Genomic DNA, 15478 nt, shown 5'->3' on the forward strand with positions numbered 1-15478 from the left:
TCAGACCAACTCTCAGCTTCTGTCTGCTGAGAACAAAGATTCAGTTTAAGACTTTATCATCCCAAACAGAAATAAAATGTTGTCATAACTCAAATCATCCAAATATCTTCAGAGTGAGATAATCTTAAAGAGGTAAGATCAGAAATATTTCCATCTGATCCAGAACCATACAGAATAAATGACCAAACATTAAAAATGCCTCAACCAGAAAATTAACTCATGTCTAGAAAAGAACAGATCAGAACCAATGTGGCAGATGTGCTCCTACATGCTGCCATAATGAGGTGCTGCTCTAGAAGAATAAAATGGTTATACTTAGTAATAATCCCTGCAGGGAAGTTATTTTATCTCAGAATCATGAGATATTGCAAAAAGAACAAACATGTTTTTAGTTGGTTATTACTTCATTTTGGCCCATATAAAAGAAACAAAGCTTATATCCCTCAACATTCAAAGCATAATTTAAAAAGTGAACAATAAAATGTCTTTTTGAAATGTGACCAGTAACAGTAAATGTGTGTTTTGTTGGGACCTTCATTGTGAAGGGTTCAGAGCGGAAGCTCCTCTGTTACTTCGGGAACACGGTGAACCATTCTCTCTGTAACACTCCTTCAGCTTCCGTTATCAACCTTCCGGTGTTGTGAAGTGAATCGCGCCCCGGCAGAAACGCGCCTTCCGTCTTCAGCTCCGTAGAGCAGCAGGGAACCAAGCTGGACATTATACTCGGTACCGGATGATTTTACTGATCAACATGACTCTAATCACCGATTATAGATGCTTTAAAGCGCTCAGTGCACCACCGTTATCAGGCTAGCAACAGGATAGTTACAGACTAGTTAAAAAGTTAGAAGGATTCCCAAGTTGTCTTTGGGCGATTCTGTTTTAGATGTTTTGGTTCTGTTTTTCTGCTGATTCATGTTATGTGGATTAAAGTTGATCGGTTCTGTGAATCAGTGACCCCGTGGTTTCCTCGGTCTTGTCTTCCCGAGGACAAAGTCCAAACTGGGTTCAGTCAGATGAGTGCCGTTATGAAACCAACCGATATCCTGTTGAGTAATTAAAAAAAAAACGTTAACAACGAATAAAAGTTCTGTATCACTAATGTCACACTTTTCCATTCCAAATAAAATAACCATACTTAATATATATTTTTAAAATAAATATTCTTGTACAACAACAATCCAAAAGTAAAACTCCACCCACCTACCCCTGTTAGCTTCCGCTAAATATTATGTTGGTGTAGCGGTTTAGCATTAGCCTTAGCTTACGCTAACATTATGTTGTCATAGTATCTTAGCATTAGCTTATACGAAATATTATGCTGGTATAGCATGTTAGCATTAGCGTTGCACAAAACATCATGCTGATTTAGGTCTTCAGTAGCTTATACGAAATATGCTGATTTGGCACTTTAGCATTAGCTTATGCCAAATATGTTGGTTAAGCCATTTAGCATTAGTAGAACTTATGTTCATGATTAGTGCTTTACAGCTAGCACACCTAGATTTTAGGTTAGCAGTGCCTACCACTGGATGTAAACAATAATCAGTGGGGGTGTATGTACATATTTTTATCTGTGAGGATTAAAGACAATCCTGAAGCAGGATAACATCCCAGAATATGGCGACGGCGGTGTTGTGGACCCGTCCAGGCTCTTAAATGTGGGAATGATTCTGTCCAGGAAGGTCCAGCCCCTCCCTCTGGACCAGAACCAGAGGATGCTGCAGCGAGTAGCGGTGGTTGGAGCGGGGGCGGCCGGACTATGTGCGGCTCGCCACATCCTGTCCCGCCCCACCAGCTTTGCCCCACCAGTGGTGTTTGAGCTCAGCGGGAATGTGGGTGGGACCTGGTGCTACGAGGAGCGAATTGGGACGTATCCCAACGGGAGGCCGGTGTTCAGCAGCATGTACAGGGACCTCAGGTAGGGTCACCTGTCCGCCAGAAGGGGGCGCATCTGACTCTTCATGAGTTGTGACCAAGTTCTGTGTCCAAACAGAACCAACCTGCCCAAAGAGGTGATGATGTTCCCTGACTTCCCCTTTGACCCTGAGCTGAGCAGCTTCCTGTCCCACCAGGAGGTCCAGCGATACCTGGAGAGGTACTGTGAGAACTTCCGGATCTGGCCTCACATCCGGGTGAGTTTTCCCGCTGATCCCGGAGTCCGGTAACCATCCCAGTCAAGATAACCGATTTATCCTTCATCATCAGTTTGACACAGCGGTGGAAAACGTCATGCCAATTTCCATGACAACAGAGGACGGGGAGAGCAAGGTCACATGGGAAGTGACATCATCAGACCAAACGGGTCATCGGAAAACGGAGACATTTGATGCGGTGTTCATCTGTTCAGGGTGTGTAGCGGGTTGCTACCATGGTATCTACATGATAATTAGTTGAAAAATCAGAAGCATGTTTTCATATTGGCTATAAAATCCGTTAGCTTCAACAAACCCAGTTAGCGTATCGGCTCACCTCTGATGGTTCTGCCCGGTCTCTCTGGTTGATCCAGTTTAACGTTGAGCGCTTTGGACCATCGTCGTGAATTTGCCTCAAGTCATGATGCAAAGGTGGCGCTGGGCAATAGAAGTCACTATAGAGGCCATAAACATGACATGAGTCTCTCACCCTTTCCTCAATTCTGTTCCTTATCAATGTCAGTGATAAGGGTCACTGACATTGACGGTTTCTACTCTCCACCTTCTCATGATATATTGTGTCACTTACCATTAGCCTTTGCTAAATACTGTGTTGTTTTAATAATTTAGCATTATCTTCCACTAAATATTGTGTTGGTTGGAACGTTTCAGATTATCATTTTCTAACCACAGAATTACAGGGAAACCTGATGTTTCTTGTAATTCCTCATACGGCTTGAAAACAGAATGTTTTTCCACCTCTTGCCACTGGGAATCTGAACTGGGAACGGTTCACTGTTGCTCCGACGTAAGATCTCAAAGGTTGAATGTCTGTCTCCTCAGACATTACTCGGACCCTCACATCCCAAACATCCCGGGAATACAGAACTTTAAAGGTACCTTGTTTCTCTAAGTCACGGACCGCAGCAGGTGAAACAGAGTAAAGACTTTCGATAAACGCTGTGTGTCTGCAGGAACGGTTCTCCACAGTCACTCGTACCGCTTCGCTGAGCCGTTCTCGGGTCAGACAGTGGTGGTTCTGGGAGCAAAAGCTTCCGGACTGGATATTTCCATTGAGTTGGTCAAGGTTGGAGCCAAGGTACCATCAGAGTTCATTAAAACCATAAACCATTTTTAACTCAGAGTTCTCCAGAGCTTAATGTGTCCTCCTGGTTCCTGTCCGATGACTTCAGAGTCCAAATCAAATAATGAGAAAGTGTTTTCTCTGCAGGTGACTCTGAGTCACCGGAACCCTCCGTTGACCGTTCCTCTTCCTCCTGGGATCCAGCAGGCATGCTGCGTGGTGGCGGTCCAGGACGACGGAACCATCCGCCTTCAGGTGAGCCCGTCCTGCAGAACCAATCACTTTGGCTTCGTTTCTGGTTCCATAACCTTAGAATGTTTCATGTTAAGGTGAAACCTCCCTCTGATTGGTTCAAATGTTCCCCTCAGGATGGCTCTGTGTGTCAGGCCGATGTTCTGATTTTCTGCACTGGGTACAACTTCAGCTACCCATTCCTGGACTCGGCCCAGCTGGGTCTGGAGATCCAGAACCATGTGGTGTCCCCTCTGTACCGCTACATGATGCCTCCCGCTTTCCCTTCACTGATCTTCATCGGCATCTGTAAGATCATCTGCCCTTTCCCCAACTTCAACTGCCAGGTGAGCCGTAGCATCCGCCAGTGAAAAACCTTGGGGAGCGGTCTCAGACGGTTCTGCTCTCCTCAGGTCCAGTTCGCCCTGGCGGTGCTGGATGGGAAGGTTGCCGTGCCGCCTCAGGAGCAGATGGAGGAAGCGGTGCAGAGGGAGCAGCAGAGAAAACTGGAGGCCGGGGTCCAGCGCCACCACCTGCTGAAGTTGGACCGGGACCAATGGGAATACTGCGACTCACTTGCCGGTTCCGCCGGCTTCCCGCCGCTCCAGCCAGCAGTCCGCAGCCTCTATGAGGAGGTCTGGAGGCAGAGACAGGTTCACCCAGAAAACTACCGGGAGTTCAATTACAGGCTGGTGAGCGCCACCCGGTGGGAGCAGATAGGCTGATGAGGAGGTCCAGTAGGTTCTACTGAGACCCAGAGAACCTTTCTATCTTGTCTGTAGCTCTGGCTCCATCTGCTGGTTATGGTCTGGAACTACCTCTGTGATTCTTTAGCTCAGGAGCTCCCAGACCTTACCATACCATGGCTCCCCAAACAGAAACCCAAAACATGTCAAGAAACATCGACTTGCAGGATGTTTTTTCTCATTTTTAGTTACTATTCAGTAATTACTACATTAATTTGTCATAAATTATTAGGTTATTAGGGTTTCTCTGCAGCAGTTTCCTGAAGGAATCGGCTGCTGGACAGTTCCTTCAGTTTGTTTCTGGTTAAAAACTTTTCCATTTTGCTGCTATGCTATCTTAAGCAGCAAAGCACCTTAATGAATCAGTGAGATGAGCATGACAAATAACATTTCAATAATGTTTTAAAAACTTTTAGAATTATGATTTGAAAACAGATTAGATCGTTTTTCTTATCATCTAAAAAATTATGATTAAAAATTTCTGATGTTTAAGATTCAATCTTTGATCCATCTTTCTGAGGCCATCTAGCGCCTCCTGGTGGCCCCCTCACTGTGGAAAACAGTTCTTTAGCTCATGTTGCACTTTGAACACTGATTATCATCATAATTATCTCAGTATTACATCATTTATCATCACTATATAAAATTATTTCCATTAGTCTGTTTTGACGGCATAAATAAAGTTTATTGTGTAAAATGGGCCATGCAGATGAATTTATTTTATATTTTATCTACTAATTGTTTTATTTTTATTTCACCATCAGCTTCAGATTGCAACTTTTAACTCACAATAAATTTATATAAATTCATTATTAATTAATTTATTAATATTGAATAATGATTAATGGCAGATTTATAATAAATGAATAAACTAATAACAGATCAATTCTGTGTGCCAGGATCTACACAGAAAATCTGGAGAACGTTCATGATTGGCTGATTGTTACCATGTGGTTCAGGTTTTAATTAAAACACGTCTAAAATTCTTAAAGGAGGTTCGGTCTAAACAGAGACGACCTGATTATTGATCCGTGTGAGAAAACAGATCTTCTTGGTATCACGAAGGATGGACAAAAGCTGGAGTCACAAACACTTTAATTCTGACACAAAAACAGCAAAACATCCAAACTAATGAGGTCTGAAAGGAGAAACCACCTGAGATTAAAATAACAGGGACACCAGAACCACAGCCGGTCCAACTTAGAGTGGCTCACTCACAGCTTCTGAGGGAAGGTTGGGTTAAAATGTTTGTAATCCACCTTTAATCCCAACCTCCCAATCCTAATCTCAGATTAGTGAAGATAAACATGGAGGTTGACAGGTCTATCAGATGCGGCATCTTCTAGAATCTAGAACAATGAAAGTCCAATCCATGATCGCACCAGCTTCCTGCCAGGAGCAATGCTTCATGGGACATTTTCAGGTTACTTATGATCAATGGAAGCCATTAAACCCAACAACTGAGGAAACATGTAATTTCTGTAGTGCAGGAGGACCGAGGAAACCGTCTCCAGATCTCTCTCTGCTTCATCACACCAGAACCAAAGAACTGGGTCGCCATCAGTACTCTTCAGTACTCCTCTGCCAGTAGTACCCAATCCTTTGATTCTGGCATGTTGGACCAGGAAAAATGGCTCTAGAGAGAAAACAGCTGTTAATCTTCATCACCAGGCAACTGAAACTTAGTCTGTTGATAAAGTTGTATCGGATCAACACTCAGGAGTCACTGAGGAGGTTCAGGGCAACATGTCAACCCGTTGACATGAAGATAAGCACGGATCATCTTTGAAGATGATCCGGGATCATCTTCAAAGGTTCTAGAAGATGATCCGTGAAGACTTGGATTCATTCTCCATCTGCAGCTCCCTTGCTACCTTCTCAGCCGCCTCCTGGTCGTCCTCTCCGCCTCCTTCCTTCCTCAGAATTGTTAATGGCCACCAGAGGGAACCATTTCTTCTGTCCTGGTGCACTGTTCGTTCCGCTGGCCAGCAGCAGGGGGCGCCTTTATCTCCCGTCAGGAAGTAAAGCAAGGCATTGAGCCAGGCGTTGCAGGAGGCCAGAGGCCTGGTGACCTTGTAGCAGATGGAGACGGCCTTCATGGCGTTGCAGCCACCGAGCTGCCCCCGCCGCAGGAGCAGGAACAACGTCCGGGTCACATGGAAGGGCAGGAAGCAGAGCGCAAACAGCAGCGTGATGGTTACAATGGTTTTAATGGATTTGCGCCGCCTCCGGATGTAGTGGGAGTACTGTGATCCAGAGATTGAGACTGAAGTTCTCTCCCGATCTCGACCTCCTTCAACTGCTCCGTCCCCAACTGCTCCGTCCTCACCGCCCTCTATTGAACTGGGTGGAGACCGTAGGCTCTGAAATATTGTCCGGACCACCTGAGAGTAGCACCAAGCGATGATGACAAAGGGGACGAAGAAGCCCAGCAGGTGAAGGACAATGCCGTATGGGACATATTCAGGAAAGTCCTTATCTATGGCGTCGTCCCAACAGTTCACATACTTCTCCTCAGTCCTGTTGTCTCCAAACCTCGTCCCCTCATGTCCAACAGCTCCAGAACTTCTTCTAGTAACGTCTCCTGTCTGGGCAAACCTGAAGATAGGACAGGTGAGAACGAAGACCACCACCCACACCGAAGCACACGTTGCCTTCACCACCCGCTTGCTCTCCAGAGTGATGGTCCTCATTGGATGGCAGATCCCTAGGTACCTGCAGACACATCAAGAGTTGGCTTACATGACCTCGTTCTAACTCCATCAGGGACTAACTGCTGATGACAGACGAATACTATTTAGTCTGCGCTCATGTAATCAACGATTTCAGCAATGGACCAATCCAATGTCTGTTTACACCAAACCAAGACAGAACCCCTCAACACTACTTAGGCTCACAATGTGACCCTGTTAAATTCCAATAAATGGTGTCTGACACAAAAACATCAAAACATCCAAACTAATGAGGTCCGAAAGGACCTTCAGGTCTGCTGAAGGTCTGCAGACATTCAGCAGACCTGAATGTCTGCTGACCTCCAGGTGCTCCAGTACTACACCTTATAATCTGTCCACACCACACACTATCAGAAATCATCAAGGTCTTGAATGTTGCTCTGTGCAGACATGATGTCTTTATTCACCTCTCGCTCTATCCTGCTTTTCTTCAAATTACAGACACCAAGATACTGGAACTTCTCAGCTGTTTGCAGAGACTCAACATGGTCTGTAGGGAAAGTAGTGCGCCCCTGGTATTTGTGGGAATTAAGGACCATAACTGCCTATAAACAGCTGAAATCCATGAGTGCTCCAAACCACCTCTAAAATGCTTGTAACTGCCTATTTTAACAGTTTAAACACCAGGTATACCTTAATATGCATTAATCTCAACAACAAAAACTGTCTGGTACTACCGCAGAAGCACTTGGGCTGCAGCCAATTGGACCTCAACAATCTGTGATTAGGCGAAGGTCCACAGTATTCCACCTCTTACCAGTTATGGGACCAAATCTAAACATTATAACCACCATAACTACCAGCAGGACCTGATCATGTGAATAAAAGCAAATGACTCCATAACTTATAATCTGTCCATGAACCTCATAAACAGGACAAGGGTTCATGGACAGATTCAGAGGTTCTTCAGAGTTCAACTGTCTCCATTTGGACTCTTCAGAATTTCAGGAAGTGATCAGTTCTGTAAAAATACTTCTAACAGGCATTAGAAGTATAACTTAAGGCTATACTTCTAATACCTTCCAGTTTACTGCAGAGTTTATGTTTTCTGTTGTCTAAGTTCTTGGTAATGGATGGATGATAATTATTATGGATGGAAACCAAACAAATACTGCAGAACAAATTGAATATGAGATATTTCTAGATTTTCATCAAGATTTCCAGCTTCTTTCATTAAAACTGACTGGCAGGTTCAGCAGTTCTATTGACAGACCCGGGCTCATTGACCCCATGGTCCGTCCAACGGGGTCACACACTGTCAGAGTTAACGGTGTGTGACTAAACCGTCATTAAGCTTCCAACGGAGGAAAACACTTTGGAAAATCACAGAGTGGAAGGAAATCCACAGGAAGTCAGTGGCTGACGAGCATCACGCTGTTGACTGAACCGACCCAGAAGACCAGAACCCAACAAATAACAAAGGGTTCCTCAAGCCAGAAGATTTGCAAAAAAGAAAAGAAAACACATCCAGAACATTTTCCACGCAGCTTTCTAGAATCCTTCAGAAAATGAGTTCAGGTGGTTCAGCAGTTTCTCTGCTTTAATACTAAACTCAACTGGTTAAATGGGCCATGGTTCCCCTGGCGTCAAGGCCTCTGATTGGCTCAGAGGTCCGTAGACCCTCAGACGTTTCACAGCTACTGTCCACTAGTGACTTACAGTTCAAAGGTAAAAATCATCAAAAATTAACAATACCAGGAATTTACACAAACTGTCCATGAACATGGGCAGGTGTACCTTCCTGTGAGGAAGGAGGCGGAGCTTGTTAAATCACCTGAATGAGTAGGAATTATTCAGAGAGAAACAGAAATACTTTAAAGCATTAAAGGAACTTTCAATGCTTACGATTAAACCCTGAAAGTTCTAATAAATTTTGGTTTATCTGAGGTTTTATTGATGGAGCCAGTAGTGCAAAAAGTGGGAACGCTAAATATGCTACGCTTAGGGGCACTGCACTAAAAGGGTGCCATAGTCATGGTGGAAAAATTACTTCTAGTCGACTTTTCTGTACTTAACATTTGTTTGTGCATGATGAATAGCAGAGGCACAAAGGGACTAAAATGTGTCTGCATTCACATCAGAAAACTGTTTCACCCCTGACTGGAACCCACAGCTTCATGACGTAGAGCATCCTACCTGTGCACAGAGATGCAGGTGAGGAAGAAGATGGAGCAGTAGAGGTTGAAGTAGAAGAGGAATCGTACGAGGCGGCACATGAAGTCCCCGAACACCCAGTGGTCCCTCAGCACATAGCTCGCCACCAGGAAGGGCAGCGACAGGCCATACATCAGGTCTGTGGTGGCCAGGTTCACCATGTAGATCAGAGAGGTGTTCCAGCGCCGCCCGCCGCCGCCGCCATGGGGCCGGCACGACCGCACCAGAACCACCGAGTTCAGCACCAGGCTGAACAGGAAGGTCAGGGAATAGCAGACTGGCAGGAAGACGTACTTGTAGGATTCATCGATGCTGCAGGAAGATGGAGGCAGGGTGGAGGAGGTGGAGGAGGCGTAGGGAGTGGAGGTGTTGAGGCTCGCTGCAGCCAGGTAGCTGATGTGTGGAGTGGTGCTGGAGACTCGGTCCAGACCCATCACGAACCTCTGAGGGTTAAAGGTCAACCCAATCCAAATCCACTGGCATTGTAGCAGCCAAGTTCTTTCTTTCTTTCTTTCTTTCTTTCTTTCTTTCTTTCTTTCTTTCTTTCTTTCTTTCTTTCTTTCTTTCTTTCTTTCTTTCTTTCTTTCTTTCTTTCTTTCTTTCTTTCTTTCTTTCTTTCTTTCTTTCTTTCTTTCTTTCTTTCTGTCTGTCTGTCTGTCTGTCTGTCTGTCTGTCTGTCTGTCTGTCTGTCTATCTATCTATCTATCTATCTATCTATCTATCTATCTATCTATCTATCTATCTATCTATCTATCTATCTATCTATCTATCTATCGGTACCTGGTGGCAGACCGATCTGGACCTGTTGGACACAGAAACAGCCTCATTAGTGGTTGCAGCTTGTTGTGTGTCCTGCCGCCGTGTTCTGCTGATGAAGGCTGCGTCCCGCTCCATTAGCTCCTGAATGATTAACGCTGTTTTCCGGAAACCTCTCCTCCCCGTTCAGCAGGTCGGTTCCAGCTGCTGGAGTGTCTGGGTCAGGGTTACATCCAGTACCAGTCCAGAACCAGGATAAACGCTGACGGACAGAAAGCCCTCACAGATTTTGGTGCATTTCTCAGATCAAGTTGAAATTTTCTAGACTTCCTGTTCAATTTGCCAATAATTGTATCAACCAGGTAGTTTCTCATTTCTGTGAACAAGTCTCAAATTCCTTTGAGCCGCCATGGACCTGATTCTGTGCTCATGTCATCATAGTGTACTGTACGAGTTCTGCTCGCTCATCCTGAACATCTTTAGGCAGAAGACTGAACATCCAAACTTCTTGAACAAGCTGCCATAACAACCATATTTCTATATTTTCCTGAACTGAGGAGTCCAGACTTTCTCCAACCAAAGGTGAAGCTTTAAATCGACCAATGGTGAGCCCTCAGGTTGCTATGGCTATAGTGTGTGATGACATCACAGCAGCTGGATGATGGATATTTGTTGTGATGTGGATCACAGTTTGATTCCCAGCAGCGGGAACGTCAGGAAAACTGTAATTCCTGCGGAGCTGCATGTTTTCCTGTCTCATGTTACCATTTCTACTTTAGTTTCTCTTTTTTTTTCTCTCTCTCTCAGTTTTCTTTCTTTATCACAATCACCCGGTCTGTCATCAAATCACAGTAAAAGTGTAAATGTGAATTTTTTTATTGAAACAATTATTATTTTAAATACTTCAGATTCCTGCAGAGTCACTGTTACCCTGACAGCATGACCCAGCAGTTTGAACCCAGCGAACAGGAGCGGCTCATTCTGACAGATGTTCACTTAGAGAGATGAATTAAGGAATGAAGGAATTTGAGAGAGCAACTGATTTTTCAGGTGATTCATGACGTTTTAGGAAATATCAAACCTGTAATTTCAGCAGCTCTGATGTTGATCCTCACAGTTCAGGACAATTCCACCAGGGGGCGCATTATTCTAGACAAGGGTGTCCAAAGAGTGGTCCGGGGGCCAACTGTAACCCCTGGAGTGATTTTGTGTGGCCCTGATGAATCAACATGTTGATCTTTTAAGAGATTTTTCTTATAATTTCATATGATTTGATTAATATAAATATAATAAATAATATAAATATATTAATATATTTTTGTGTCTGTTTTTCCTTCTGACTGATCCAGCAGCTTGTTTTGTTATTTCTTGTAGCGCCCAACTGATCAGCTCTTTCAATATTTAACGTTTTAATAATTTATTTCTGCTTGGCAACAAAATAAAGAGCAGCTCACTGGATGTGACGACTAACGACGGTCCCTGAATGCCTCGCGCTCTGTTTGGCTGCTGATTATCATTATTATTAGTGATCAAACTTTATGTTTAAATTCGGCTTCAGTTTTTCTCAGCCTCCCTCCTCTTCCTCAGATTTGGGTCTGACCTTCATCACCTTCATCATGTCTGAATTATTAATGAGCCAGAATGAAACCAAATCCACAGACTGCAGAGGAAGAGGAGGCGAAAGAGGAAGAGGATGAAGAAGAGAAAGAAGGAGACAAGGAGGAGAAAGGAAAAGAGGAGGAGGAGATGAGGAGAAGGAGGACGATGAGGAAGAGTAGCTGTAGTTCTGATCATGTTTTAACTTTGAAGCTTCAGGTCACCATCATCATCATCATCATCCTCAGATTATTCTGTGATGTTCCTGATGAAGATCTTCTGGAACAACTTTAATCTTCATCGCTCAGATCAACAAAGACATAATTTATGGTTCTGGTTCTGATCCATAAATCAGAACCAGAACTTTCCGCTACAAAGAAGGAAACTCAGCTCACCTTCACTGCCGTCGACTCTCTGCTTCTCCTCACCTTCATCACCTCAGCAGCAGCAGCTCCTCCTATTCCTCAGGCCCCGCCTCCCACCCCTCCATCATCATCGTCATCATCATCATCATCATAAGCTGTGATCCAGCGGCACTGGATGATCCCAGCCTCCCTGAACTCCTCATAGTGATTGTTATAAGAGCAGCAGTTGCAGCAGGAACCAGGGCTCGGTTCCGATGGCTGGCTCTGAAACGATGGACCAACAAAGTTCATCTAGGAGGTCCAGAACCTCCTGAACTGGACCAACAAGAACCAAACAGAACCAATATTACGTTAAAATGATCTGATCCATTCAGAACCAGAAGTTCTGTCTGGTTCTGTTTGGTTCTTCTGGCCCGGATCAGCATCATTTAACTTGTTTCTTCTGAATCCCGAACCGTTCAGAAGGTTCATCTGTTATCCAATCTGAAGTGAACCCGGTCCTGGTGGTTCTGATCGGGTTTCCATTGATCTCAGTTCAGAGACGATCAGAACCAGACAAAACCTGAGACCCGGGTCGGTGTCAGAACCTCCAGATGAAATGAACAGAACCGGGTCAGAATCTCATTTTCCTCAAAATATATTTAATACAGATTTAAACAGTTTGTTATTATTTATTCATCATATTTAATAAAGTCACAGTGAAACTTTCCTCAGTTTTTCACGTTTGTTCAGATTTCATAAACTCAGAATAAAATATAAACATGAATATAGTTTAATATTAAACTTTAACCTGAATCTGATCAGAAACAAACACTGAGTTAAATAAACTTGTTGATTCATTTCTAATCAAACTGATTGATTTCCGGTCTGGGTCGATCAGCGGTTCTCCAGAACCCGCTGAGCAGAACCACAGGTCCGTTATGACGCGGTTCTGGTTCCGTCCAGGCCTTCCGGGTGGTTCTGTTGGACCTCGGTCCATTGGTTTCCCCCGGGACGGAGAGCAGCATCCCGACCCGACAGCAGCTCGGTTCTGGTTCTGGAGTCAGGTCAGGTCCTGGACGTCCAGCAGCATGGCGTCCTGCTTGGTCCTCAGCTGGTCCCGGACCAGCAGTTGGGCCACCAGCTCTGCGTTCAGTGCTGGAAGGGAAACATTAGAGCTGTTATTTCTGTTTTTCTACTGGTTCAATCAATGCTACATGCCTACCTTAGAGACAACAGGTGTTGTTATGGTAACCAACAAGAACAACATGGAGCTAAAATATGTTAGCACTGTCAGTCACTATCTCTCTGCTACCTGCAGCTAGCAGGTAGCTACCATAAGTTGTTTCTCCACCATCAGTACTTGACAGCGCTAAGCCCCGCCTCCCGGATCTGATTGGTTGTTTTTGGTTCATTTCAGCAGCTCAGGGAGGAGGAGGATCTGTTCTCTGATTATCTCAAAACAAACATGGAGAAGGATCAATAAATCTGTAAGAAAATATATTTTTTGTCAATTTAACTTCCTGCTGGAACTGAGAGGTTTTCCTGAGATTTACACCAGATCAGGGAACCAGAACAGAACTGGTCCTGACCCGGCCCTGACCCAGTTCTCCTCCAGCCATGACCCGGTTCTCACCGTGGACCTCCTGCTGCAGCGCCCCCCGCAGGCCGATCAGCTGCGTCTCGCTCAGATCCTGCAGCTCTCTGTGCTCCAGATGTTTCCGTTGGGCGACGCCGCTGCAGCTGGCCTGGCTCTGAGACACACACACACACACACACAAACACAGGGTGAGCAGCTGTGCCTCTGGTTCTGACCCGGTTGGTTCCGGCCCGGTTTTTACCTCTTGCTGCTGCTGCTCAGCCAGCAGATCGTCTCTCAGCGTTCTCAGAGCTGCTGCAACTTCCTGTTTCAACCCGCTGCCATGGCAACCATTGTGTCTTGCTCCCATGGGAACCTGAGGGGCCCGGAAGGTCATAGGTCAGCAAACTGCAAAGCAAACATATTTTTGGTATTCTGGAGATGTGGCACAGGTCAAAGGTAAGATGTAATGATGATGATGATGATGAACCTTCCTCTTTCCTCCTTCCTCCTCCTCATCATCCTCACTGTCGCTGTTATTGATGAAGCAGAGCTGCAGGTTCCTGTGGTTCAGTCTGGAACACAGGTCAGAGGTCAGAGGTCAACAGAGAGGAAGTCCAACTTTCTGCTGCTTAGATCCATCAAGAAGTCATCGACCCGCATAGTCACTGAAGACAGAAGATCTGATTGGCCGGGACAGGGAGGGGCGGGGCTATATAGCGATGGATTCAGGGACAGTGAGTAAAGTTCTGTTGTTATAATTTTTACCGAGACGTGGAGACGGCGACACGTCCCCTCCTGACGTCTTCCTCCTCTTCCTCCCAGACGTTCTCTGTCCTCAGCCCTGTCCTCCTCTGGAGACACAGAACCAGAACCTTCAGTCCGACCCAAACTCCAGAAACACACTCCTCAGTTCTGATGGCTGGTTCTGAAATGATGGATCAGGAAAAGTTCTGCTAGGAGGTCCAGAACCTCCTGAAACCGGACCAACAAGAACCGAACAGAACTGAGAAAACATCACCATGTTCCTGCTCTAACTGCTGGGCATCATGGGAAATGTAGACCTCAGCTAACAGACCTCTGACCTCTGATGATGATGTGACCTTCCTCACCTTCTCCCTCCTCTCCTGCTCCTGCTTCTCCAGCTCAGCGATCCGCTGGCTCAGCTCCTCCCAGTGCATGATGGGAAACTCCTGGTGTTCCACTGGGATGTGATTAGGATCCTTCTCCTTCTCCTCCTCTGCTGGCTCTGTTCCTCCCTCCATCCTCCTGGAAACCAACCAATCAGAAGCTCAGCCAACAGATTTAATTTATTCTGAACTAAACTTATAAAAGTTATATCTATCTATCTATCTATCTAACTATCTAATCTATCTAATCTAATCTGGTGTAATCTATCGGGTTGAACCCTCCAGATCCAGCGGGGTGTGTCGCTCCTCTCCCCCGCCTCCGGTCGCCTTTCCTCGGCCGCATGTTGTTTACCAGCAGCGGGGGAAGCTCCGGAGCTCGGACCCACCTCGCAGTCACATCCAGGCGGCTGCGGATCTCCCCGACATGCCGCCGTCCCTCCGCGGGCCCCGCAGCCCCGCGGGGACCCGCTGCGTGCTTTTGCTCCCGCGCCACGCGAAGCGTCGCAGTTTTTGTTTCACGGAAACATTGGAGGAAAGTTTGCTTGAAGAGTTGTGGGAGCGGGCCTGGAGGAAGGCTGGAGCCTCCTCTTCCTCCTCCTCTTCCTCAGCTCTCCGCCCACAGACATCCTGCAGGAGGAGGAAGAGGCGCACAGAGAGACCTGACTGCAGCTTCAGAGAAAAACACAGGAAATAATTAGTTATTATTCACGGACAGCAGCTGGTGGAGAGTGGCAGCATCATGATGAGGGCTGGATTCAGCCATGTTAACCCTCCTATTATGTTCGTTTCTGAGGTACAGCAATAATGTTCGTGGGTCAATTTGACCCGGGGAGTGTTTTATCATGCAATAGTGTCAGAAACCAAAAAATTCCTCCAAAACATTTTTTTATCTGATTATTAACTCTAATACTAACCATCTCAATCAAAATTTGTGCAATTATGTTTTTTTTATTTCTCAGAAATTAAGGATTAATGACGACAATTTACTCAA

At 45.4% G+C, this 15478-nt stretch overlaps 3 protein-coding genes across 4 annotated transcripts; 1 reads left to right on the forward strand and 2 right to left on the reverse strand.

Moving 5' to 3' along the window:
• The first annotated feature begins 109 nt into the window (after positions 1-109).
• LOC103459864 (uncharacterized) lies at positions 110-4900 on the forward strand. Of its 2 annotated transcripts, none has more exons than XM_081615370.1 (9): positions 110-726; positions 1682-1921; positions 1997-2135; positions 2209-2351; positions 2949-3031; positions 3110-3234; positions 3367-3474; positions 3588-3797; positions 3864-4900. In XM_081615370.1, the coding sequence occupies exons 2-9, from the start codon at positions 1719-1721 to the stop codon at positions 4173-4175; spliced, it is 1323 nt and encodes a 440-aa protein (XP_081471496.1). In that variant the 5' UTR covers positions 110-726; positions 1682-1718; the 3' UTR covers positions 4176-4900. The 2 variants fall into 2 exon arrangements, with proteins under 2 accessions (XP_081471496.1, XP_081471497.1); XM_081615371.1 differs by having other exon boundaries at positions 1686-1921.
• Positions 4901-5274: 374 nt separating this feature from the next.
• On the reverse strand, positions 5275-12325 carry LOC103459862 (P2Y purinoceptor 3). The gene is made up of 2 exons (XM_008401787.3): positions 9065-12325; positions 5275-6911 (listed from the first exon to the last, which is right to left on the reverse strand). Exons 1-2 carry the CDS (start codon positions 9514-9516, stop codon positions 6014-6016), a joined length of 1350 nt encoding a protein of 449 aa, XP_008400009.2. The 5' UTR covers positions 9517-12325; the 3' UTR covers positions 5275-6013.
• A 95-nt stretch (positions 12326-12420) lies between these two features.
• Positions 12421-15106, reverse strand: LOC103459860 (schwannomin-interacting protein 1). Its single transcript, XM_008401784.3, has 7 exons — positions 14874-15106; positions 14470-14626; positions 14126-14211; positions 13848-13932; positions 13620-13733; positions 13415-13532; positions 12421-12936 (listed from the first exon to the last, which is right to left on the reverse strand). The coding sequence occupies exons 2-7, from the start codon at positions 14620-14622 to the stop codon at positions 12842-12844; spliced, it is 651 nt and encodes a 216-aa protein (XP_008400006.1). The 5' UTR covers positions 14623-14626; positions 14874-15106; the 3' UTR covers positions 12421-12841.
• Between the last annotated feature and the right edge of the window lie 372 nt (positions 15107-15478).

The sequence above is a fragment of the Poecilia reticulata genome, chromosome 14 (assembly GCF_904066995.2).
Source record: "Poecilia reticulata chromosome 14, P_reticulata-male-v2, whole genome shotgun sequence".
Lineage (NCBI taxonomy): Eukaryota > Metazoa > Chordata > Actinopteri > Cyprinodontiformes > Poeciliidae > Poecilia > Poecilia reticulata.